General features: G+C 38.1%; 1 protein-coding gene across 2 annotated transcripts; it reads right to left on the bottom strand.

Annotated features, from left to right (window-relative positions):
* Nucleotides 1–1,540: 1,540 nt before the first annotated feature.
* On the bottom strand, nucleotides 1,541–18,767 carry LOC113439519 (interleukin-20 receptor subunit alpha-like). 2 transcript variants are annotated; one of them, XM_026705401.2, is made up of 7 exons: nucleotides 18,374–18,767; nucleotides 15,193–15,322; nucleotides 13,844–14,022; nucleotides 11,308–11,483; nucleotides 9,025–9,166; nucleotides 6,593–6,735; nucleotides 1,541–4,572 (listed from the first exon to the last, which is right to left on the bottom strand). In XM_026705401.2, exons 1-7 carry the CDS (start codon nucleotides 18,450–18,452, stop codon nucleotides 3,529–3,531), a joined length of 1,893 nt encoding a protein of 630 aa, XP_026561186.1. In that variant the 5' UTR covers nucleotides 18,453–18,767; the 3' UTR covers nucleotides 1,541–3,528. The 2 variants fall into 2 exon arrangements, with proteins under 2 accessions (XP_026561186.1, XP_026561187.1); XM_026705402.2 differs by having other exon boundaries at nucleotides 6,593–6,732; nucleotides 18,374–18,728.
* Between the last annotated feature and the right edge of the window lie 821 nt (nucleotides 18,768–19,588).

Raw genomic sequence — 19,588 nt, 5'->3', positions numbered from 1 at the left:
GACTATTCAGAAAATAAATAAATTCAACTGCAATTTTCTATAGGGAATTGCCTACCACTGCCAATTCTTCAGACTGGATGAAAATATCAAAGCCTGATTAATTTATAGCAGTTAAACTGTATTAGGCTAATAGAGGTGGTGGTGATTGCCTTTAGGATGTTACAGGTGTCAACACTGATTTTATTCATGCTGCATTGACGGAAAAATGGAAGCTATGGATACCTTTTAAAACTTGCTCCAGCAATATAATGTATGCAAGATGCATTTGGCAAGATGTACAAAATTCTAATGTCATTTCCTGAACTTCTCTGCTATCTTGCTTTTGTTGGTCACCTTTAGCCGGTCACACAAACTTCAAGGCCTAATGAGCTTCTGTTTGCAAAGACAGTGGGGTGGGGAAGATCAGGGTGGGAAGCGAGGCTATTGGAAACTAGCAAAAAGGGGTGGATTATATATCACATCCCTTCCAAGAGCTCAAATTCAGATAAGCAGGGGTCATCACCAGTCAAACAACCAGACAGAAAGAAAACAATATACTAATCAAGGAAGTACCAAGGAGGAAATTATACCCCACCAAAACTGGCAAAACAACTGAATATAAACTGGCAGCAAGTGCCACACTCACTTGCATTCATGATGTTAAGCAGTTGGCTAATGAAACATTTGCTCAGACAACACCCAAAACTTCACAGAGGTACAGAGAAGGGATTGGGCATGCAATCTAAAACAGCCTAGAAAATTTTACTGTGGTCAGGAAGAAGGGGTGGAAGAACTGAGCAAAGACAAACTCTTAGCTGAAGGTATGCTTTTGAATATTCTGGCCAGCCAGAGTTTAAGGGTTTTGTCTGAAAGCTGAAAGGCTACAACCATTTTGTTGGATCAGATCAAGGGGCCAAGGTTGCATTTTCTACATAAGATGCATTCAGGAATCTGACATACATTTAAAAAAAAGATTATTTCTGAGCAGCTGGCATTCAAAGTATAGTATCTGTGATCATAGGCATCTGTAGGGGGGCAATTATGTTATTGTGTGTGACAATAACAACTTGACTTACATTTTTTGTCAAGTATCAGGATGCAAGTATGCAATGGTGACATTTTCATATGTTGACAACACTGAAGTTTGCTGTAGGTAACAGTCATCAAGACTACTAATATTGAGTGTATCCATTAATTTATCCTGGAAAAGAATACTTCCAAAATTTCTCAATACAAGAATACAAGAAATAGGTATATGAGCCAGTAAAAGAATTAATTCTTTCATTTAGATATAAGGATCCTATGATGTAGCATGAAACTTATATTTGCCAGGGTTATACCAAGTGGAAATCTAATTCTTCTTTGAGAGTCTAAGTTGTGTTTAGAGAAATCTCACTCACTTAAGAAAAAAAATGGAAGACACACAGAACCGCTGTTATAACATCTGCACTATGGTGCCTACAAGTGCCATGGGATACTTGGACACTTCTCCCTATGCCATATTGATTTTTAAAATATTTTAATTAAAAAAATTAAATGGGAAGCTAGCGAAGTCAAGCACTATCCTCAAACATATATATTTTATTGCTTTCAGATCCCACAATATATTTCACAGGCATTCCTAGAAAAACTTCTCAGAAGCTGCAGTCCAGCTGACTTGATTGTGTCTCCATCTGACCAGAAGAAAGGGACAAGAAGAAAAAGTAGCGAGCATTTGGGGAGTTTGGAATGAGTAGAGACAACTGTTTGTAAATAGGTGTTTTTTATGATTGGTCAATACCACAATACTATATACCATAATAGTACATTTGTGACTGTATTCAGAATGCTCTCCCAACATTCCAAAGATGTTTATCAACTCTTAAGAGTTTAGAAGAGGGGAGTCAAACTGGTGACCCATGGGCCAAATGTGTCATGCACAGGCCATGCCCATCCCAGCTCCACAAAGGGAAAAAAAGGTTGAGAAATGTCACGTGATGGCAACATGATCCCATGAGTTTGACATCCATGTTTTAGAGCACTTTGTCAGAAGAGCAGCCTATTGAATCCTACCAGGAAGCCATCAAGCAAGACATGATTACAGTAGCATCCACTTTGCCTCAGTGGTGCAACGATTAGAGTGCTGTACTGCAGACCACTTCTGCTGACTACCGGCTGCCTGCAATTTGGCAGTTCAAATCCCACCAGGCTCAAGGTTGACTCAGCCTTCCATCCTTACGAGGTCGGTAAAATGAGGACCCAGATTATTGGGGGCAATATGCTGACGCTTAGAGAGGGCTGTAAACAGAGATGGGATTCTCCTGGTTCAGACCAGTTCGGGCAAACATCTAGCTCTGATCAGCTGTTAAGCGAACCGGTTCTCTCCAATGATCAAGTTGGCTTGCCCCACCCCTCCACCCCTGCGCTGTACTTTCCTATATCCTCTCAGCTGATTCACGTGGCGGATTCCCATATCTCAGCTGTGTTACTCCCCGGAAGTAACTTAGAAGATAAGTAATTTTAAAACCTGCCCACGTAGCGTGCTTCACGCTTGTGTGTGCACGTTCATCAAACCAGTTGTTAAACTGGAAGCATCCCACCACTGACTGTAAAGCACTATAAAGCATATATAAGTCTAAGTGCTATTACTATTTGAATTCCGAAGTATGGCACTTCAGATAGTGAAATCATATGGCCAACTTAACTGACAGCTTAATGGCCAATAAAACATGTATGGGTAGTTCTTGACTTATTACCACAATTGGGATTGGAATTTATGTCTAAACCAGACCCAATTTTACAACCATTAGATTGTTAAGCAAATCACCATGGTTATTAAGTAAATCATGTGGTTGTTAAGTGAATCCTATCTACCCAATTGACTTTGCTTGTTGGAAACTGGCTGGGAAAGTCACAAATCTCATTCTTGTGACCACAAGATACTGCAATTGTAAATCCAAGCCAGTTGCCAAGTGTTGCCATGTTGTGGTCATGTGACCATGGGGGTGGCACAATGGTTGTAACTTTGAGGAGGAATCGTAAGTCACTTTTTTTGAGATCGTCATAGCTTTGAACTGTCATTAAACAAGCAGTTGTAAGTCAATGACTACCTATCTTAATCCCTGGTGCTATTAGTTCTCTATACTGAATTGTTCCCTCTAATATTTTATGTTTTTGTTTTAATTACAAAAGCCAGTTCATCTTATCATACCATTCAAACCAAACCATTTTTTCTGCACTGTATGGGCAGTCTTATTTAAAGCAAACCAATACAACTCAAGTCTGTCTTCTTCAAAAAAATATTTTAGATATATTGAATTGCTGAAGTCTAATGATATGAAGTTAGCCAAAGGATCTTTACTTATAACCAATTTTTAGCTATTATGCAGCATTCCTTATCTGCAAATGTCTAGAAGAAACCCTTGAGGTTTGGGTCAACCAGATCATTGCATAAGGCAAGTCTCCACTGACTGGAAGAAGATCCTTTGGTTAAAGCTGACTGAGGGCTGAAGCCATGACTTTGTTGATAGTCATGGGCCTGAATTAGTAAATTGTGAAATGAAAGACGGATTAAGTTTGCATTTCTATATGCAGTCCCCAATGTTCTTTGAGTTGGAGGAGATACATATTCTCATATCTTCCTATTAAGTCTTCAGAACAGTGGTTCTCATAAAGCCTGAAGAGAAGTGCTTCTTCCAGGGATTCTTCATAATTTTTTGGGTCAATTTTATCTTCTTTTGTTATATTAAGTAACGGGGACAAATACATCCTCCCAGACCAGGGATTCCAATCAACTGTTTTGTTCTGTTCTTCTTCCATCCTTGTTTCCTGGTTTTCCTTGGTCCTTCTTCCAGTCTGGTGATATTTTGAAGTTGTCTTTTGAGTTAGTAGAGATAGTAAAGTGTGTGGCTCTTTGAGCGCACCTTCTTTTTCATCCAAAAAGGGCTCTTTTGGATCAGGCACCAAACAAATGTCTGCTATAACATCACACTCAGAACAGAAGGCTCGGTTGGGCTCATCAGACATCAAATTTATCAGAGGGACTTCAGCATCATATAATTGTAAAGAAGCAGATTTCCTTTCAGTCAGAAGGACTTCTTTTAACTGTTGCCTGAAAGAGGTATTTGGATCTCGTGCGCCAAACTGGGGGCAATAGTCCTGCTTTGTTCCATAGATGGGCAACTCTGACATCATTACTTGTGAATTGTGCAGTGCACAATCTGGTTCACAAATACAGCTACACATTTGTTGTGGAGTCATCTGTTCAGCCCTCACGTCAAATTCATATGCCACCACCTCATCATTGTGTGTCTTTTCTAAAGCCTGGGGCGTTTCCAACTCTGCCAGTTTTGCTTTGCTTCTGTTTTGTTCATTTTTTAGTACATTGTCCCTTTCTAAGAAATTACTGTTTCCCAGAACTTTTTTCGAAGCTTTCTCTTCTATACAGCTTCCCTCACCAGTCTCAGCATTGATGTAGCCATTGCCGATTTTCCGCTGACGGTTCTCCGGAAAGGATTTATGTTCTTCTACAACATTAACTGTAATGAAGTTAACCACTATTTTTTCAGAAGGAACAAAATTATATCTTCCACAGCTTTGGCTATATTTCAAGATCTGGGGAAAAAAAGGCAAAACTTTAGAAAGAAAACGGCCCTATCTGTTAAATATTGAGTAAATCTGGTGGAATATGCTTGTGACATAATTGTATATTTCCTTGATAACGTTTCTTTGATAACTATAAGGCCTACAATACTGAGTAAGGAATGGAAGATTGGTAGCTAAGAGAAATATTGCTGGTTGGCACCCACAGTTTCACACTTTCTCTAATAATAAGAAATAGTTTTTAATCTATAGCTACCATTTCCTCGCTCATTTACCTCTTATCTTTTTTTCTGGGATTTCTGCTTCATTATTTTCTTAATTTCTTCTCTATAATTTTTCCTTTCTATCAAGTTATTATAGTTAATATTTCCTCCTTTCTTTCTTTGACATATACTTAAGAATTCACTTGTCTACTGCTGTCATTTTTTTTAGCAATAACTTATCTTTGCTGTTCAGCCTAGCCCACAATATACAGTATGTATGTGTCATGACGAGCAGTTTAAAAAGAAAACAATTTCACTCATGATTTACTCATGATGGGTTTATACATTACATTGAGCCATGGCTTGTTTTAATCATGGTTCATTGTACAAAGGGTTAACCAATATTACCAAGTTAAAATACCCATATGGTATTGCCAAGTTAAAAACAAGAAAACCAAATTATGTCTTAGTGCAATGTGTGTACACAAGTAATGTAATACATTAGTAGATACTTGGACTTAAAATTGTTTATGCTTCAACCTGTGGACAGTTAGCAAGCCAAATAAAGATAATAAAAATAAATTTAAAATCCAGTTACCCAAAATACATACATGATTGATATATGTATTTTAAAATACTTGTAAAACTTTGAATACTGTGTGTAAAACTCAGGGGAAAAAAACCAAAATGTCTTTACAAAATATTAGTTCATTCTATAGCTACCCTTAAAGACTGCAATACTGTGGGATTCTATTCTCTTAAGATTCTGAAGAGACAGTAAGCACTGCGAGATTGAAGAGTAGGCTCCCAAATGAGTCCAGGCAAGGTTCCCATATGGTACTAAGTCATGTTTGTTGCTTAATGCACTGTATTAAGTCTTACTCTAAGGACATTCTGTCTTTTGATGGCATGGCAGCTGGCAAGGCTGTTCTTAAAGAGCAGCACATTAGGACTCCGAGAGTCATTGAGGCCATTTGGGGGTTTCCTCAGAGTCACTTGAATCAGAGTGAAAATGGATGTGGAACCTTCTTGGGACTGCTGAAAGGATTGTGTTGTAAACAGGAGATAGGTGGTGTCTGTTTCAAGAGACTCTGAGGATACAGATAAACTCCCAAGTGGCCTCAACAATTCTCAGAGTGCTACTGACCAGATGACTGCAAAGAGTATAAATCCTTCCACCAGTCAGTTAGAACTGAAGAAGCTTCTTGGATGAGAAGCAAATGTTTTCAAGGAAAAAAACCAAGAAAATCAAGTTGCCTCTTGGAAAAAGCACCTTTGAGACATCTTGTAATGTCATTCACCCATCACTGACAATGCACTAACAATGCTCTCTGAGATTCTGTAAGTCATTTGTAGAGATCTCCCATAATCATGTAAAGCACTTTGAGCCCTTCCAAATAGTTGCACAGGTGAAAAAATGACAACTTACTACCAAAAATATCACCTCTATCTGGCAATCGCTATTTTAAGAAAAGGAGTTTTGGGCAACCACTCCCTGATGTGGTTTACTTTTTCAGTACCTGTCAGGAGATACAATTCTTCTTCTGAACTATCTTATGTAAACTGACCCAGGGAAAAGAAATGCAAAATTGACTTCTATACAGCTGCTAATTCTTTTGGTTGTCCATCCATTTCTATCAAGGCATGTGAGAAACTGCAACACTAGAAATTTCCAAGAATAGTCATCTGTATTTAATGTCCACCATTGTTGCAGCTAAAGAGCATTTCCCCCCCAAGTAATATTTTTTATCAGTATAAACTAGGCTTCATTGCACATTGCCTTAAAAATTACAGCACTATATATTTCAAATATGGCAAAGAATCCTTACCAAATTCTTGGGGTACGTTTGCTTCACGAGATGGGTGTATCGATATAGACAGCAGCTTGACACCAAAATAATCAGGACTAATAACAGGCCTGGTAAAGTATACCCAAATATGACTGTTGCAGTTTGCTTGAAATCTGGATCTGCTGGGAAAACATAGCTTAGATGTTTTCCATTTTTTCAAAGGGCCAGTAGGCAAAAGCATTAACAATTGATAGCTGACTTTCTCCAGTTAAGCAGCCCCATTTGAAAGTGCAAAAACATGCATTCTGCAGCTAGTCCTCAACGTACAATCCATTCATTTTGTGAGTGTTTGAAGTTACAGTTGCACTGAAAAAAGCAGTCCTCTCACTTACAACCATCACAGTATCCCCAAGGCTACATGATCAAAATTTGGGCATTTGGCAACTGGTGTATATTTACAATGGTTGCAGCAACCCAGGGCACCTAACTGCCATTTGTGATCTTCCCAGCCAGCTTCTGACAAGCTGGAAGAAGACAGATTCTCTCAACAACCAGGTGATTCACTTAAAAACTGCAGTGATTCACTTAACAATTGGGTCAAAAAAGGTTGTAAAATCAGGTGCAACTGACTTTAACAACTTGTTTTGTTCTTGTCCCAACAGAGGTGGCATTCAGCAGGTTCTGGCCAGTTCTGGAGAATTGGTAGTAGAAATTTTGAGTAGTTTGGAGAACCGGCAAATACCACCTCTGACTGGCCCCGCCCCCATCTATTCTCTGCTTCCCAAGTCCCAGTTGATTGGCTGGGTCTTCTTTTGTTGCCCTACACAGAAGAATGGAGCTGGAAAGCAGGTTAGTGGGGTGGGGAGAGAATGGGGATTTTGCAGTATAACCTTCCCCTGCCATGTCCAACAAGCCACACCCACCAAGCCGTGCCCACAGAACCATTAGTAAAATAAAATTGAATCCCACCACTGGGTCCCAATTGTCATAAGCTGAGGACTACTTGTACATTAGCTAGAAAATATGCATAATATTTTACAGCTATTTGGAAGTTTAACATATTTTGAACACTTTCTAATTTGTACTATAAAATCTAATTAGATTAGAGTGTTATTCAGAACTGAAAATTGGCCTTTAGCTTCTGTAGAGAATTTCGACTGTTTTGCCTTCAACTTATGCCCACATAGCAGCCAGCATGCTTATGAAATATATTATTTTTCAAAATATATTGCATGTTAGCAAGCATTAAAATAAAGTCTCTTTTATAACTTCTTGCTTGTGTAACAGCTGGGTTATGTTCTTTTAAGTTCTTTATTTAGGCTGTTCATCCAGAGTAAGTTATTGATTTCCCTGCCAGCAGTTTCTTTCTTCGCCTAATTTATCTGCATTTATTAGGAATACATAGGCGATTAATAATAACTAAAAAGGGCTGACTTGCTGACTTGCTTGTTTCTAATAAAAGATTTTAAATTATGCTCTTCAGAATCCCATCAAAGCAAAAATGCAACTACTTAGTATTGCAGAGCTGAAAAGGAGTGTTAAAAACAGGTCTATTTTTGTAAGAGTAACTAGCAGAGGCCATATTAGTGGAACATTGTAATATTGCCTTTTCTATCCATCAGGAGACTCAAATGGAAACCTAAGGTCAACTATGATAGATCTTGGTTGCTCTTTCAAAAAAAAATGAAACCAGAACTTTTTCTCTTGGGCTAAATGGAAAAAGAATTTGAATTTTTTTTTTTGGAATTTTGTTATTATATATGTTGACTGCGGCAAGACTATTGTATGCACAAAAATGGAAGAACACTTTGATTCCTACTATGGACGAATAGTTGCAGAAGTTGATGGAATTGGCTGAAATGGCAAAACTGACTACTTTGATTTAAAAAAAAGAACATAGGTACTTTTGTTTTCACATGGAAACCACTCCTGAACTTCGTGCTTGATGTGGAAAAAAAAAGGAAACTCTGACTTTGGGCTTTACTGATTAGACTGATAGATCTTTATAGAAATGATTTGTTCATATTATTATGAAAAAGCAAAAAGTTGTGATTTGATGTTAATGCCGTATTTTACTGTAACAGAGAGAAATATAAGTCAATGCTTCTTTTACTTTCTTTTTTCTTATCTTATCCCCCACTTCTCCTTTCTTCCCCCCCTCCCAGTGCTCTTCTATTTACTTTGTATTTTGTATTTTATAATACTTTATAATTCAATAAAAATGTTGACAGCTAAAAAAAACAACAAACAATTGTGATGACATAGAAATTGAATGAGAAGTTTTCCCATAGCGGCAGATATAACAGATATAACACAGGAAATGTCTTATATCTTATAAAGCCAAAAGATTATTCTGAAGAATTTTCAAAAGAACTAGAAACCTATGTGGAATTCTTCCTCAACAACTTTAATCTATTCATAGTTATTGATGAAACACAGAAGTTTGGTGTATTTTGTGCTCCTTTGCTTACCTTTTAGGGTAGCAATGCAGTGTTCTTCAGACAATTCACTAAACAGAAGTGGAGTAATATATATTTGTACGGTGACACAGTATATCGTATTTGGCTGTAACTGCTGCACCTCCAATCGATTGTTTTGAATGCAAAATATCCACTAAAGGAAGGAAGGAGGAAGGAAAATCTTTTTTACATTTTAAATTTAACTATATTAAGACCTACTGAACAACAACAATAACAAAAACTCAGATGAAAAGCTCTTTCTGAAAACTTCTCTATAGTCTCATATGAAAGCAGAAAACATGACATATATTTGGATTTGAAAAGTATAGCTAAAAGCATTGCGTAACAAGTAGATCATGCAATAAGATGTCACGTACAGTACTTCCTCAAAAATAAAAGGTTGTTTTAAAAATGAATCTTTCATCTTCAATAATATATTGAGCCAGAGCTTTGTGCAGGCAACAGATGCTTGAAATTCGAACATAATAAGTTAACTTCTGATTTGATATGATAGCACTTATGCTATGTTGTGATATAGCTATAAAAGTGAAAGACTTATTATTTTTACAACCTACTATAAATGTGCAAGCCGTGTTAGATATGGCACAAACAAAGAAAAGTTGCAAACAAGTCATTAGCTGGTTAACAGTTCCCAATCTTCTTAAGGCACACTTGGGATATAAAAAATGGGATATGGGAACAGTTACAATACAACTGTTGTGAGGTATGTTTGGTCACATATAATCAGGTTGAGGACACTCTAAAGTGTTCATAGTGCTCTCTTGTGGTCTGGCTGTGTTCATATGGCATAGAGTTGGGCAAATCTGTATCCATCCTCCCTAAGCCCTCAATTGTGCTGCTGAAATTGATAGCAAAATGTTCAATTTCCAATGATGTAATATTTAGTAATTATTTTTATACACAAAAATAAAGGTAGAAGTGGAAGCAAATGCTATATCTGGGCAGCAAACAAATTGGATTTTCAGACTATAGTGAAATATTATAGCAACTACAAACCCCAAAGCATGTTGAAAAAAAACTGTCCCTGTTACTTTCCCTTTCTATCATATTACCTCCTTCTTATGACATCACCATAAATTTGACCATAAATTTCCTTGGGGAAAACCTCCATCCTCCCTAATGTGCTGCGTTAACCTATTCTTTCTTTACCAATGCCATCATTGAGTATACCACATTTGTCACATCATCTAATTCCATTTTGACTTGGTGCGATGGGAGTATCCACTCTCTACATCTCTGTTTTCCCCTCCTCTTCCTCTCATACACAGGCTTGAGAGAGAGTCAGGCAAAGAAAAATGAAGAAACAGGGTAAGGAAATCTATTTCAAGCAGGCAAAGTCTCAAAGCACTTGACTAGAAGGGCAAAAAGTATCAGTTCAATTTCTAGCAGTTTCTGAAGCCTCAAGAATCCTTAGTGAGAAGTATATGTTCATCTATTTCATCTATTTCTCCCTCTCTCTCTCTCTCTCTCTCTCTCTATCTATCTATCTATCTATCTATCTCTCTCCTCTTTTTTTGAGGGGGGGGCTTATTTAAGGTACTAGTCAGCAAGGCAAATGGACAGTGATGCCACAGGGAGTACAGTGGTTCCAGATTATATCTAGATCGCTTCTCTTTGGGGCTTTGTCCTGCTCTGTAGTTGCTTCATAGTTTTGCTTCTCATTTCTACTTCTGGCCCTGATTCCTGAATTGTGTTTTTTTTTTTTCAGTCCACACTTGCCATATTTAAGGTAATTAGATGGAGGATAAGCATTGATTTGACCTGGCAACCTGCCCTGGAGTTCCAGGTGCATCTTTCTTTTCCAGGAATTCATATACATTGGCAACTCCTCAAGCAGGGAAGGAGGAGGGGGAGCTTGGGAAAGAAAACAGATTTTGAAAACAAGAACACCTTCCAACACAGGGCAGTTTCCTCCTCACATATAATCTTCTGCTCCAGATTGCAGATTTCCTAACTACAGACGTGCATATAAAAAAAAAAACATTAAACTGCGAACATCTACAAACCCAGACATCAGGCACAGTTAGGTTCTCGCTATATCTACAGTTATTGTCCCTGAAGACATACTTGGAATCTTATCTTTGTCCATCTACATCAGTGTTTCTCAATCCCAGCACCTTTACTATGGGTGGAGTTGGCATCTTAAAATCACTGAGCTTGAGCTACACCGATCTACATCGTCACGAGCCAGGAGAATATCACTTCGATTTAGCCTGTAGCACAATCCAGTCCAAATTGCCAAGCAATGGTTTCCATTTCCATGTTCAAACTTACTCTTTTATTTATGTTTTTGTTGAATACTGACACGTTATATTGTAGGCCCGAGTATATTTCGTGCAAATATACGGGTTCCTCCTTGGGATTTCTCTTCCATTTCTCAGGGGGAACCATGGTGACTGAAATAGAAGTCTCAGTGGATGAGAGGGCAAATGTGGGTGGATCAATAGTCGCTGAAAAGCAAACATATATCATTATTTATAAGAATAAGAACACAATAAAGGAGAATATTTGTAGCTCAGGGTTGAAATGTGGGGTTGTTGGTGGTCTCTGAGCTTGGTTGCTTTCTTGCAGACGTTTCATTACTCACATACTAGGTAACATCCTCAGTGCTACCGATGATGATATTACCTAGCAGTGATGTTGTTATCTAGTTTGGGTAATAAAACATCTGCAAAAAAAACACAAGCCAGCTCAGAGAGCACCAAGGACCCCCTCAATAAGAACACGATCAAAACCAACTGAGACAGAATTTCCCTGTTGGTCTATCTGGTTTATTTTTTACCTTGAACTTTTCAGTAACACATGTTTAGGCTTGCCTACTCTAACTGGTACCTCTCCAAATTGTTTCATTGCATTGATCATCCTTCCAAATCAGCATCCATCGTGATGAGAGGAAACTTAAGGGTCTGACACAGCCAGAGAGGTAACCAAGTTGGATAGGCTGACTTACATAAGAAAAGTTTTAATAACTTCCCTTCAACTGTGTCGTTCATTTGAATGTATTTAGAAAATTCAGTGTATTGAGCAGGATCTAAAAACAAAGTTTCTCTATGAGTCAAAAGGCATTTATACATTTTCATAATCAATTTGCTGTTAAATGCATACCATATGGCCAACCTGGCTTTGAAATTGTGGGGTGATTCAAGAGCAGTTCCTGATGAAACATGAGGATTTATTTTTTTTTTTGGATCAAAGAGAGAAAATGAAGCTACTAGACTAGTCCAGGCTTCTCACTGAATCTACATATTGCAATAAATATCTTTAGAAGCTGTAAAAAAAAACTTTATGAATCTTGGGCTATCGGGAAGCATGCCTTCAAAACTCAGGGCAATGAGTTTAGTTCTAAGCACAGTCTGATCAATAAAATACTTGTTCTGTACACAAGCAACATTATTTCTATATTCAAAAGCAGTAAGACACGTGCTCTTGAATGCTATTGCACTTCTATTCATTCTAAGTCATCCTATGGACACTGGTTTTTCTCTGATGATGTATATTCTAGCAGGATCCAATCTGGACCAGAAGTTTAGTCTTCTCACCAGAATGGAGTTCCCTGAGGATGGGCTCCAGCACCAATCCAAAAGCTCAGAAGACTAACCCTCTGATCCCAGTGACTGACCCAGATGGATCATGCAACATTATCCGGGGCCGCATATATTTGCCTTTATTCATAAGTATATTCTAGAATAAAAATAAGGTTCTGAAACAACATGGTAGACTTTAGTTTAGCCCTTTCTCTGTTCTAGGATGCATGCTAAGAGACATTGCTATTATACGCAAGGATTGTTATGGGTGCATGCAAGCACAGAAGGCACAGAATGTATCTCTGTGTTAAATAAGACAGAGATACACGTTGTATTGAACAAGAACTTTGAGATTTTTAATCTCTGTATTGTTTTGATTAATACAATGACATTCTGTGGAGGAAAATGGAAGTGTATATCCATTCGTTTCCCATGGAGCTTCTGTTTTTAACTTCAACAACTTTGGAGAAACAGACCAGAACCAGAATTTTATTGGATCCCATTTGCAATACACTCAAATTAATATCTTCTATCCAGGAAGATAAAAAATCTGTTTTGAATCACTGTCTTTCTCTGTTTAATGATCCGGCATTCAGCAAGTCAGATATATCTTCCCCTAACCAATAGCAAAAATGCAACAGCATCCTATTTCATAAATGGCAGCCTCAGAGACACCTCAATAGCCTTAGAATAATGCAGTCAGGGACAAGTACTTTAACTATTCTGCCATGGCTTCTCCTTAGATGTTATTGGGAAAAATCCCTCCTCTCAGAAGCTATACCCTGGTTTGAATCCCAGAAGGGTATGGCTAGCTGATGAGAGCTAAATAGCTTGAAATAGATCCCTTTATTTCTTTATCGGTAAGTATAAATTTAACTCTGGAGCTGCTGTTTACATTTTAAGGGAGGCTTTCTTCTGCAGCAATGGGAGTTTTCTTGATAATTCAGCAATTAATGGAATATGTAGTTTGTATTTCAAAGAATGTAATTGAACTGCTGTGCACATAAAAGTTATTATAGCAAAAACCTGAGCTGAACCTTAACTGAATCATATCCAGTCTTTATTCCTAGTCAACATCTGCTTTCATTTATTTTGACAGAAGAACCCTAAAGTTGTCTTTAGACCAGTGCCTCTTTCACCAATCATACATTTTGCATATTCCAGCATGTATCTGTTGCACGAAATCAGGGGTGACTGACATGAGTTGAAACCACTAATATCTAACACCAGTGGCTGTCTTTCAGTATCTCACAATATCGTTATGAACATATATTAGTTGTCCTTACTGTCTGTAAATGGATTGAACCTGGGTGATTCTGCCCAGACAGAACAATTTCCATTTAGAGAGACTTTCACTTTGGCATGATATTGTTCTTTGTGGTTGTACGTTCCACGTGAGAGGTCACACCAGGTCTGATTAATATTCTTACATTCGGGATACTTAATCCATTTATCTGTGCCATATCTGAATATCAAAAGGTAAAAGAAAAAGAGACAAAATTAACACTTCTACAATTAATCCTTCATGGGGATTGAACTCTGGGGAGGCAAGAAAGAGAGTGTTGAAAGATTTCTTTGTTGTTTAAATATTAAATGCCTGTTTTGGGATGTCAGTACTGCCTTTGGGCAATCTCTTCCCCAAAGTGCATTGGGGCATGGCAGGGGTAGCTGTGTCAAAAATAGCACAACAATTTCTGCTTCTAGAATTACCCACTGATGAGTTTTGGGTGGGCTGAGTCTGTAGTTCTTTAAAGTAGCCATATCTTTCCCTGGGATCCCTCTACTGACTGTAGAACTGCTACACAATCCTGGGAAAAGTCAGGGCTGCTTTAAGAAGTTGTTATGGCTACTTCATTCATGATACACCTGTTGCAAAGTGCACTTTTAGAATCCAGCCTGGAGTGTGGCAGAGTCTTACTATTCCATGATGTTCCCACACATCAGGGATGTCAAACTCGATTTCATTGAGGGCTGCATCCATTTTTGCTGGCAAGGACACTGTAGGCTGGTCCTTCACTGTTTCGAGGGTGGCCCCATGGGCCTTGAGTCTGATACCCCTGCCGTACATTTTTAAAAAAGTTATCTTATGTTCCTTTATCATGAAACACTATGACATAACAAATCCCCTTCCAACTATCTTTTAAATAAATAATTTATTTCTTAATTAGTTACTAATAAGGAGGAGTATTTTGATGAAATAGCAAAAATAAGTTGTAAGGACAAATTTTCCAGGGGCTCGGAAGTGTTTCAAAAATCCAGTGTTATCCTTGGGAAACAGGTGGTTTTTTTCATACCCAGTACTGCATTTTTCAACATACTCTATTGAGAGCTTCAGCAAGCAGTAAATAGGCATGAGTAGAAATACCCAATAATTCTATGCTATGAGCATTTTCCTCTTAATACTCTTCCAGGCAGCCAGTTGCAGAAGACGAGATTTTTTTTTTTCAGTGGAAGATTGAATAAACCTCTGATATAGAAATTTGCAAATTAACCTTTAGGACCTCAAGGTTATAGACTCCCACCTTTTTAGTCTTCAGCCTATTATGGTTACAAAAACAAGCAGAATGAAGCATTTACACATGGAAATAGCTGACTTTTACAATATACACAGTGTAAAACCCAATAGCCAACATACATCAAATACTTCACTTTATAATTTAATTTGTTCTCCACTATTCCTTCTGGTGGCAACCAATGCAGAATGTTCTTCATGTTTCTGGAGATAAAACTGACATTCCGTGGGCTAGGCAAAAGACAATGTGAAGCTATTGGGAAAGAAAACAAATAACACAAATGAACAATTAGATTATGACTCACACCCACAAAAAAATTGGGGGGGGGAATTAAAACAAATTAGATGGAGGGGCTTTGACAGAATGAACACTCTTGAGTGGACCAGAATTCGTTGCAGGGAAGTTGTTCCATCTCCCTTCTTAGGCATTGAAAAATACAGGATTCTTTTTGCTGCCTTATAGTAGTTTCACATGCAAAAAGCAATCCTGAAATTTTAATAGACAGCTTGGTCTAGTAGTTAAGGTTGTTGCTGTGAGGAAATAGGATGTAGGTGTGTTGGATATGTTTGACGCTTTGTGTTATTTGTAAAATTAAAAAAAGGTGGAATACAAATAAGTAACATAAAAATAATAATATCTATTCCCATTTTCAATGCTAGTGTGGATAGCTTGTTTTAATTATAAGGACACAATTTCAATAGATTGAAGTTAAAAATGATAACAGGGCTTATATTTTACTGATTGTATCTATAATATGTGGTTGAAAAATTAGTAGAGTATCAAGTTTAGTGGGCATTTTTTGGGGGAAATTCTTATTTATGGTCCTGGCAATTCCTGGGGTCGATATACAGTATAAAAATGTTTCGTTTCTGGGACAGAAAAGAGTTGGGCCTTTATGGGCCTGTTTGCTTCCAGGTTGGATTTTGACAATGAGGCTCACTGAATATTTAACTTTATGGAAGAACTCTACAGGAACAGATAGTCCTCACTTATCAATCCCCTATTCAGCCATCATTTGAAGTTATTACAGACTGAAATAAAAAAAAAACTTTATGGCCAATTTAACCACTTTTTCAGTATCCTTCAGTCACGTGAAAGTAAGCTGTTTAGCTCCCAGCCCTGGCCTGCAGTGCAAACACATTGCTTTTGATGTGTACAAAACAATGAACAGGCACTTGAGCATTGCCAAGAGTAGAAGGTGGGGGGAGGGGTGATTAGGAAGCAACCAAACACATGAAAAGTATAAAATTGAGTAGTCTTATTTCTTCTGGCTGGAAAACACAGTGATGGTCACATGATGTTCCACTTCATGACTGCTTCACTTAGCAGTGGCGTTGAGGTTCCAATTAAGGTTATTAACTAAGGACCATCTATAGTGCTATTGCTATTGCTATGGCCACAGCATCCTGTGGTCACATGACTGCCATTTATGACTTTCATAATCAGCTTCCAACAAGCAAAGTCAATGGGGAAGCTGGTTGGAAGTCACCAGTTGCAGTCATGTGATGTCATACTTAATGACCATAATTGATTCAGTTCACAACTGCAGCTGGGACTGATGTCATAAGTTGAGCATAGTCACATGATGATTCACTTTATAACTGTGTCAATTAGCAATGGCAATGGAAGGCTACCTGTACTGGAATTTTAAAGTTACTTGACTGATATGACTTGGTCTAGTAAATTACGGACAAAATTTGAAAATAATATTTTAACTACTTAAGTACATTTATGGAGATTATTTTTATTAAAGATGTTATGTTTATGTTCCAGAATTTTGAGTTCTGATTATTTTGGGGGAGTTATAGTTATATCAGGTCTGGGCAATTGCTAAGAGAATTATTTTGAGAAATTGGAAAAGTAGTAATAATCCTGATATTAAGGAATAGATTCAAGAGATATGTAATTTATCTATCTTTGAAAAGGCAATTCTATCTACTGTACTAATAAAAATAACTTGATATGTTCTCCTTTGACACAGATTTTGAAACAATTTGTAACATTAAACAGTCATAGTTTATTTTCTTGAATTTAGATAGGTTTAAGTATGTTTTGATATATTAGGATATCTATAGCTGGTTTATTTATCCTTTTTTGTAAAGTGTTATTGTTTTCCTTTATTTTTTTAAAATAAGTTTTCCATTTTTGCAGATTTTTTTCTTATAAAACTTTTTATAATAAATAAGCTAAATAGCTGAAATAAAAAACTGAAATTCTGTTTCAAATCTGTGTTTATCTGTACTGAATCTGTGCAAACAACAGTTGTTAACCTGGTTATAGAATTAACATTTTGAATTTTCCTAAAATAGTAAACCATACAATAACCAAACCAGCTGGATTCATAACTGAGGTTAGTGATTAAATTTAACCAATATTAAAGTTAAGTCATCAGGTTCCTTATAACCTGATCACATGCCTGTGAGAACTCAGTAAACCATGCAGAATTCTGTGCAGCTTATTTTAACCATAGTATATTTATTTTTTTAATGATGCACAGTAACTTTGCCAGAGTTATTTTTATATAGGCCCATCATAATATGAAGCTATTCTTATCATTCTTTTTTTTAAAGCATTTCCAATCTAATTGCATCAGAGAATCAAGCTAATATATGTGGATTTCTCACCGTCTCTAGGAGAACAATTGGTTCAAAAACTGTCAGAAAGTTTCATTGCTGAATGAAGATTTGGGTCCAAGTCTTAGTGCAACCATGTAACCCCTCACTGCAATAGCTGGTACTTAGATATATGAAAACTGCAGGGTGGAGGAGGCATCCACCCCTAGAAATAACTTCAAAGCAACAGCAGGGCTGGCCCCCAAAAAAAAAGACTGAGCTGTCCAACAATGCAAGAAACCACAGATAATTTGAAAGCTCACATGGAAAAGCAGCCCAGCCCTTTCTAAGCCAAATACCTGACTGATCGGGTTTAACTACCTGTTAAAACTTTGCACGTTTCCCCTGAGCTTATTTAAGGCGTGCACTGTATCAACAGTGTCATTTTAAAAAGTGCCACCCATCCCCACGCCAGTGATTCGTCCACTCTGCAAGTATTCAGAGGCATCCCTTTCCTAATATTGCAGAGAATAGATTTAAAGCAGATTCCAAGACCCAACTATGACCCATTATTGATACCTTTTTTAAAAAAAATTAATCATCATCTTCCTCTATCAATGCACCCGTGGCTCTCAGCAAAACGTGCCAGGAGCAGAAGCGGACCAACGCTTCGGGTTTAAGCCCCAAAGCGAAGAGGAAACTGGCCCCGGCGACCCCCACCCCCCGGCGTCCCCCCACCCCCGCAACCTACCTGCCGCCTCTGGAGGAGGCGCGGGGAAGATCAGCCGGAGCAGGAGGAGCCAGAGAGCTGACGCCGCGGGGTCACTCATTGAGAAGGGTCAGCGCCTGTGCGTTGCATGGTGCTCGTCTCCTCCACCTTCTCTTCAATTGGGTCGGACACAGTGGACGACAGCAGCGCCGACCCCAATAAGCCAAGAACCGCAAAGCTTCCGGTTTTCACGCTTAGTGACTCCTGCCTGGCCGAGCTTTTTGGCTCGTTCCCCCGGGAGAGGGAGCGAGGCGCAGCGGTTCTGTCGTGGGACTGCGCGCCTCGCGTGCTTTCCACGGACTCGGGCTAGTTGCTTGCAAAGTGCGCTCTCGCGCCTGGTTCCCCGAATCCAAGCAGTCCGAAGCCACGCCTGTTTAAGCTGAATAGTGGCGACGCGGGATCTGGGTAGATCGGGGTTAAAACGCCCTCCGCCGGAATTTGCCCTTATAAATATATATATATATTTGTGGTGGGGAGGGGGGTTGGGGGCTGACAGTCTAATTGCAGGGCTAAGATGCTGGAAAATCTAATAAAATAAGCTCTTGTTTCATCTTTTCTCTCCCCCCCACTTTCCACTTTTCGCTAAGGGCAATAACATTTTACACAGGATTTTCTTTCAGAAAGTTGTGTCTCATTGATTGATAGATTTTGGTTAAATCTTACGGTATTTACTGTAGCGTGATGAAATCTGCATGCTTCTAAATTGCTCTGCGTGTGAGCATTGGGAAGCTGTGAAGTTGCATAAGGGCACAATAGTGCCTACCCTACTGTCCCTGTCCTATTGTCCCCATTTATTCGTACCTATTTCCTGTATTCTTACTCATGTTAATACTTATATCTATTATCTTGTAAGCGATTGACAAATCAAATCAATCAATAAATAAGTGCCACAGCTTTACAGAAACCACAGAGAAGTCGGGGTTTTTTTTCCCCCAAATGTTTTTCTCATCTTTGTAGGAATATGCACGTGGAGCATAAAGCCACAGTTCTTGGCATGGGTGCAAAATCCTGTGGTACTCTGTAATTTTAGTGACAAGGTACAGTATTACTGAACATCAGCATTTGTCCCAGAAGTATTATGCCAATTCTTGTTTCCTGTTACACAGTTTTATGAAGTGGTGTATCCTACGGTATTTTACTTGATTAACCATTTGGATTAATTAAAGAAAAACATTTCAGTGGAATGAAAAGGCATCC

This window comes from Pseudonaja textilis, chromosome 1 (assembly GCF_049901715.1).
Source record: "Pseudonaja textilis isolate UNSWEBS1 chromosome 1, rPseTex1.2, whole genome shotgun sequence".
In the NCBI taxonomy this organism is placed as follows: Eukaryota; Metazoa; Chordata; class Lepidosauria; order Squamata; family Elapidae; genus Pseudonaja; species Pseudonaja textilis.
This window is presented reverse-complemented; position numbering and strand designations above follow the sequence as displayed.

What these genes read in the sequence shown, in the direction of transcription:
- LOC113439519 (XM_026705401.2), bottom strand. Translation starts at nt 18,452, where the DNA reads ATGAGTGACCCCGCGGCGTCAGCTCTCTGGCTCCTCCTGCTCCGGCTG. An exon ending in TATAAAGTGAAGTATTTGAT is followed by an intron (nt 14,023 to 15,192) that starts GTATGTTGGCTA and finishes TTTGATATTCAG; the next exon opens with ATATGGCACAGATAAATGGA. An exon ending in GTTCAATCCATTTACAGACA is followed by an intron (nt 11,484 to 13,843) that starts GTAAGGACAACT and finishes TTTGCTTTTCAG; the next exon opens with CGACTATTGATCCACCCACA.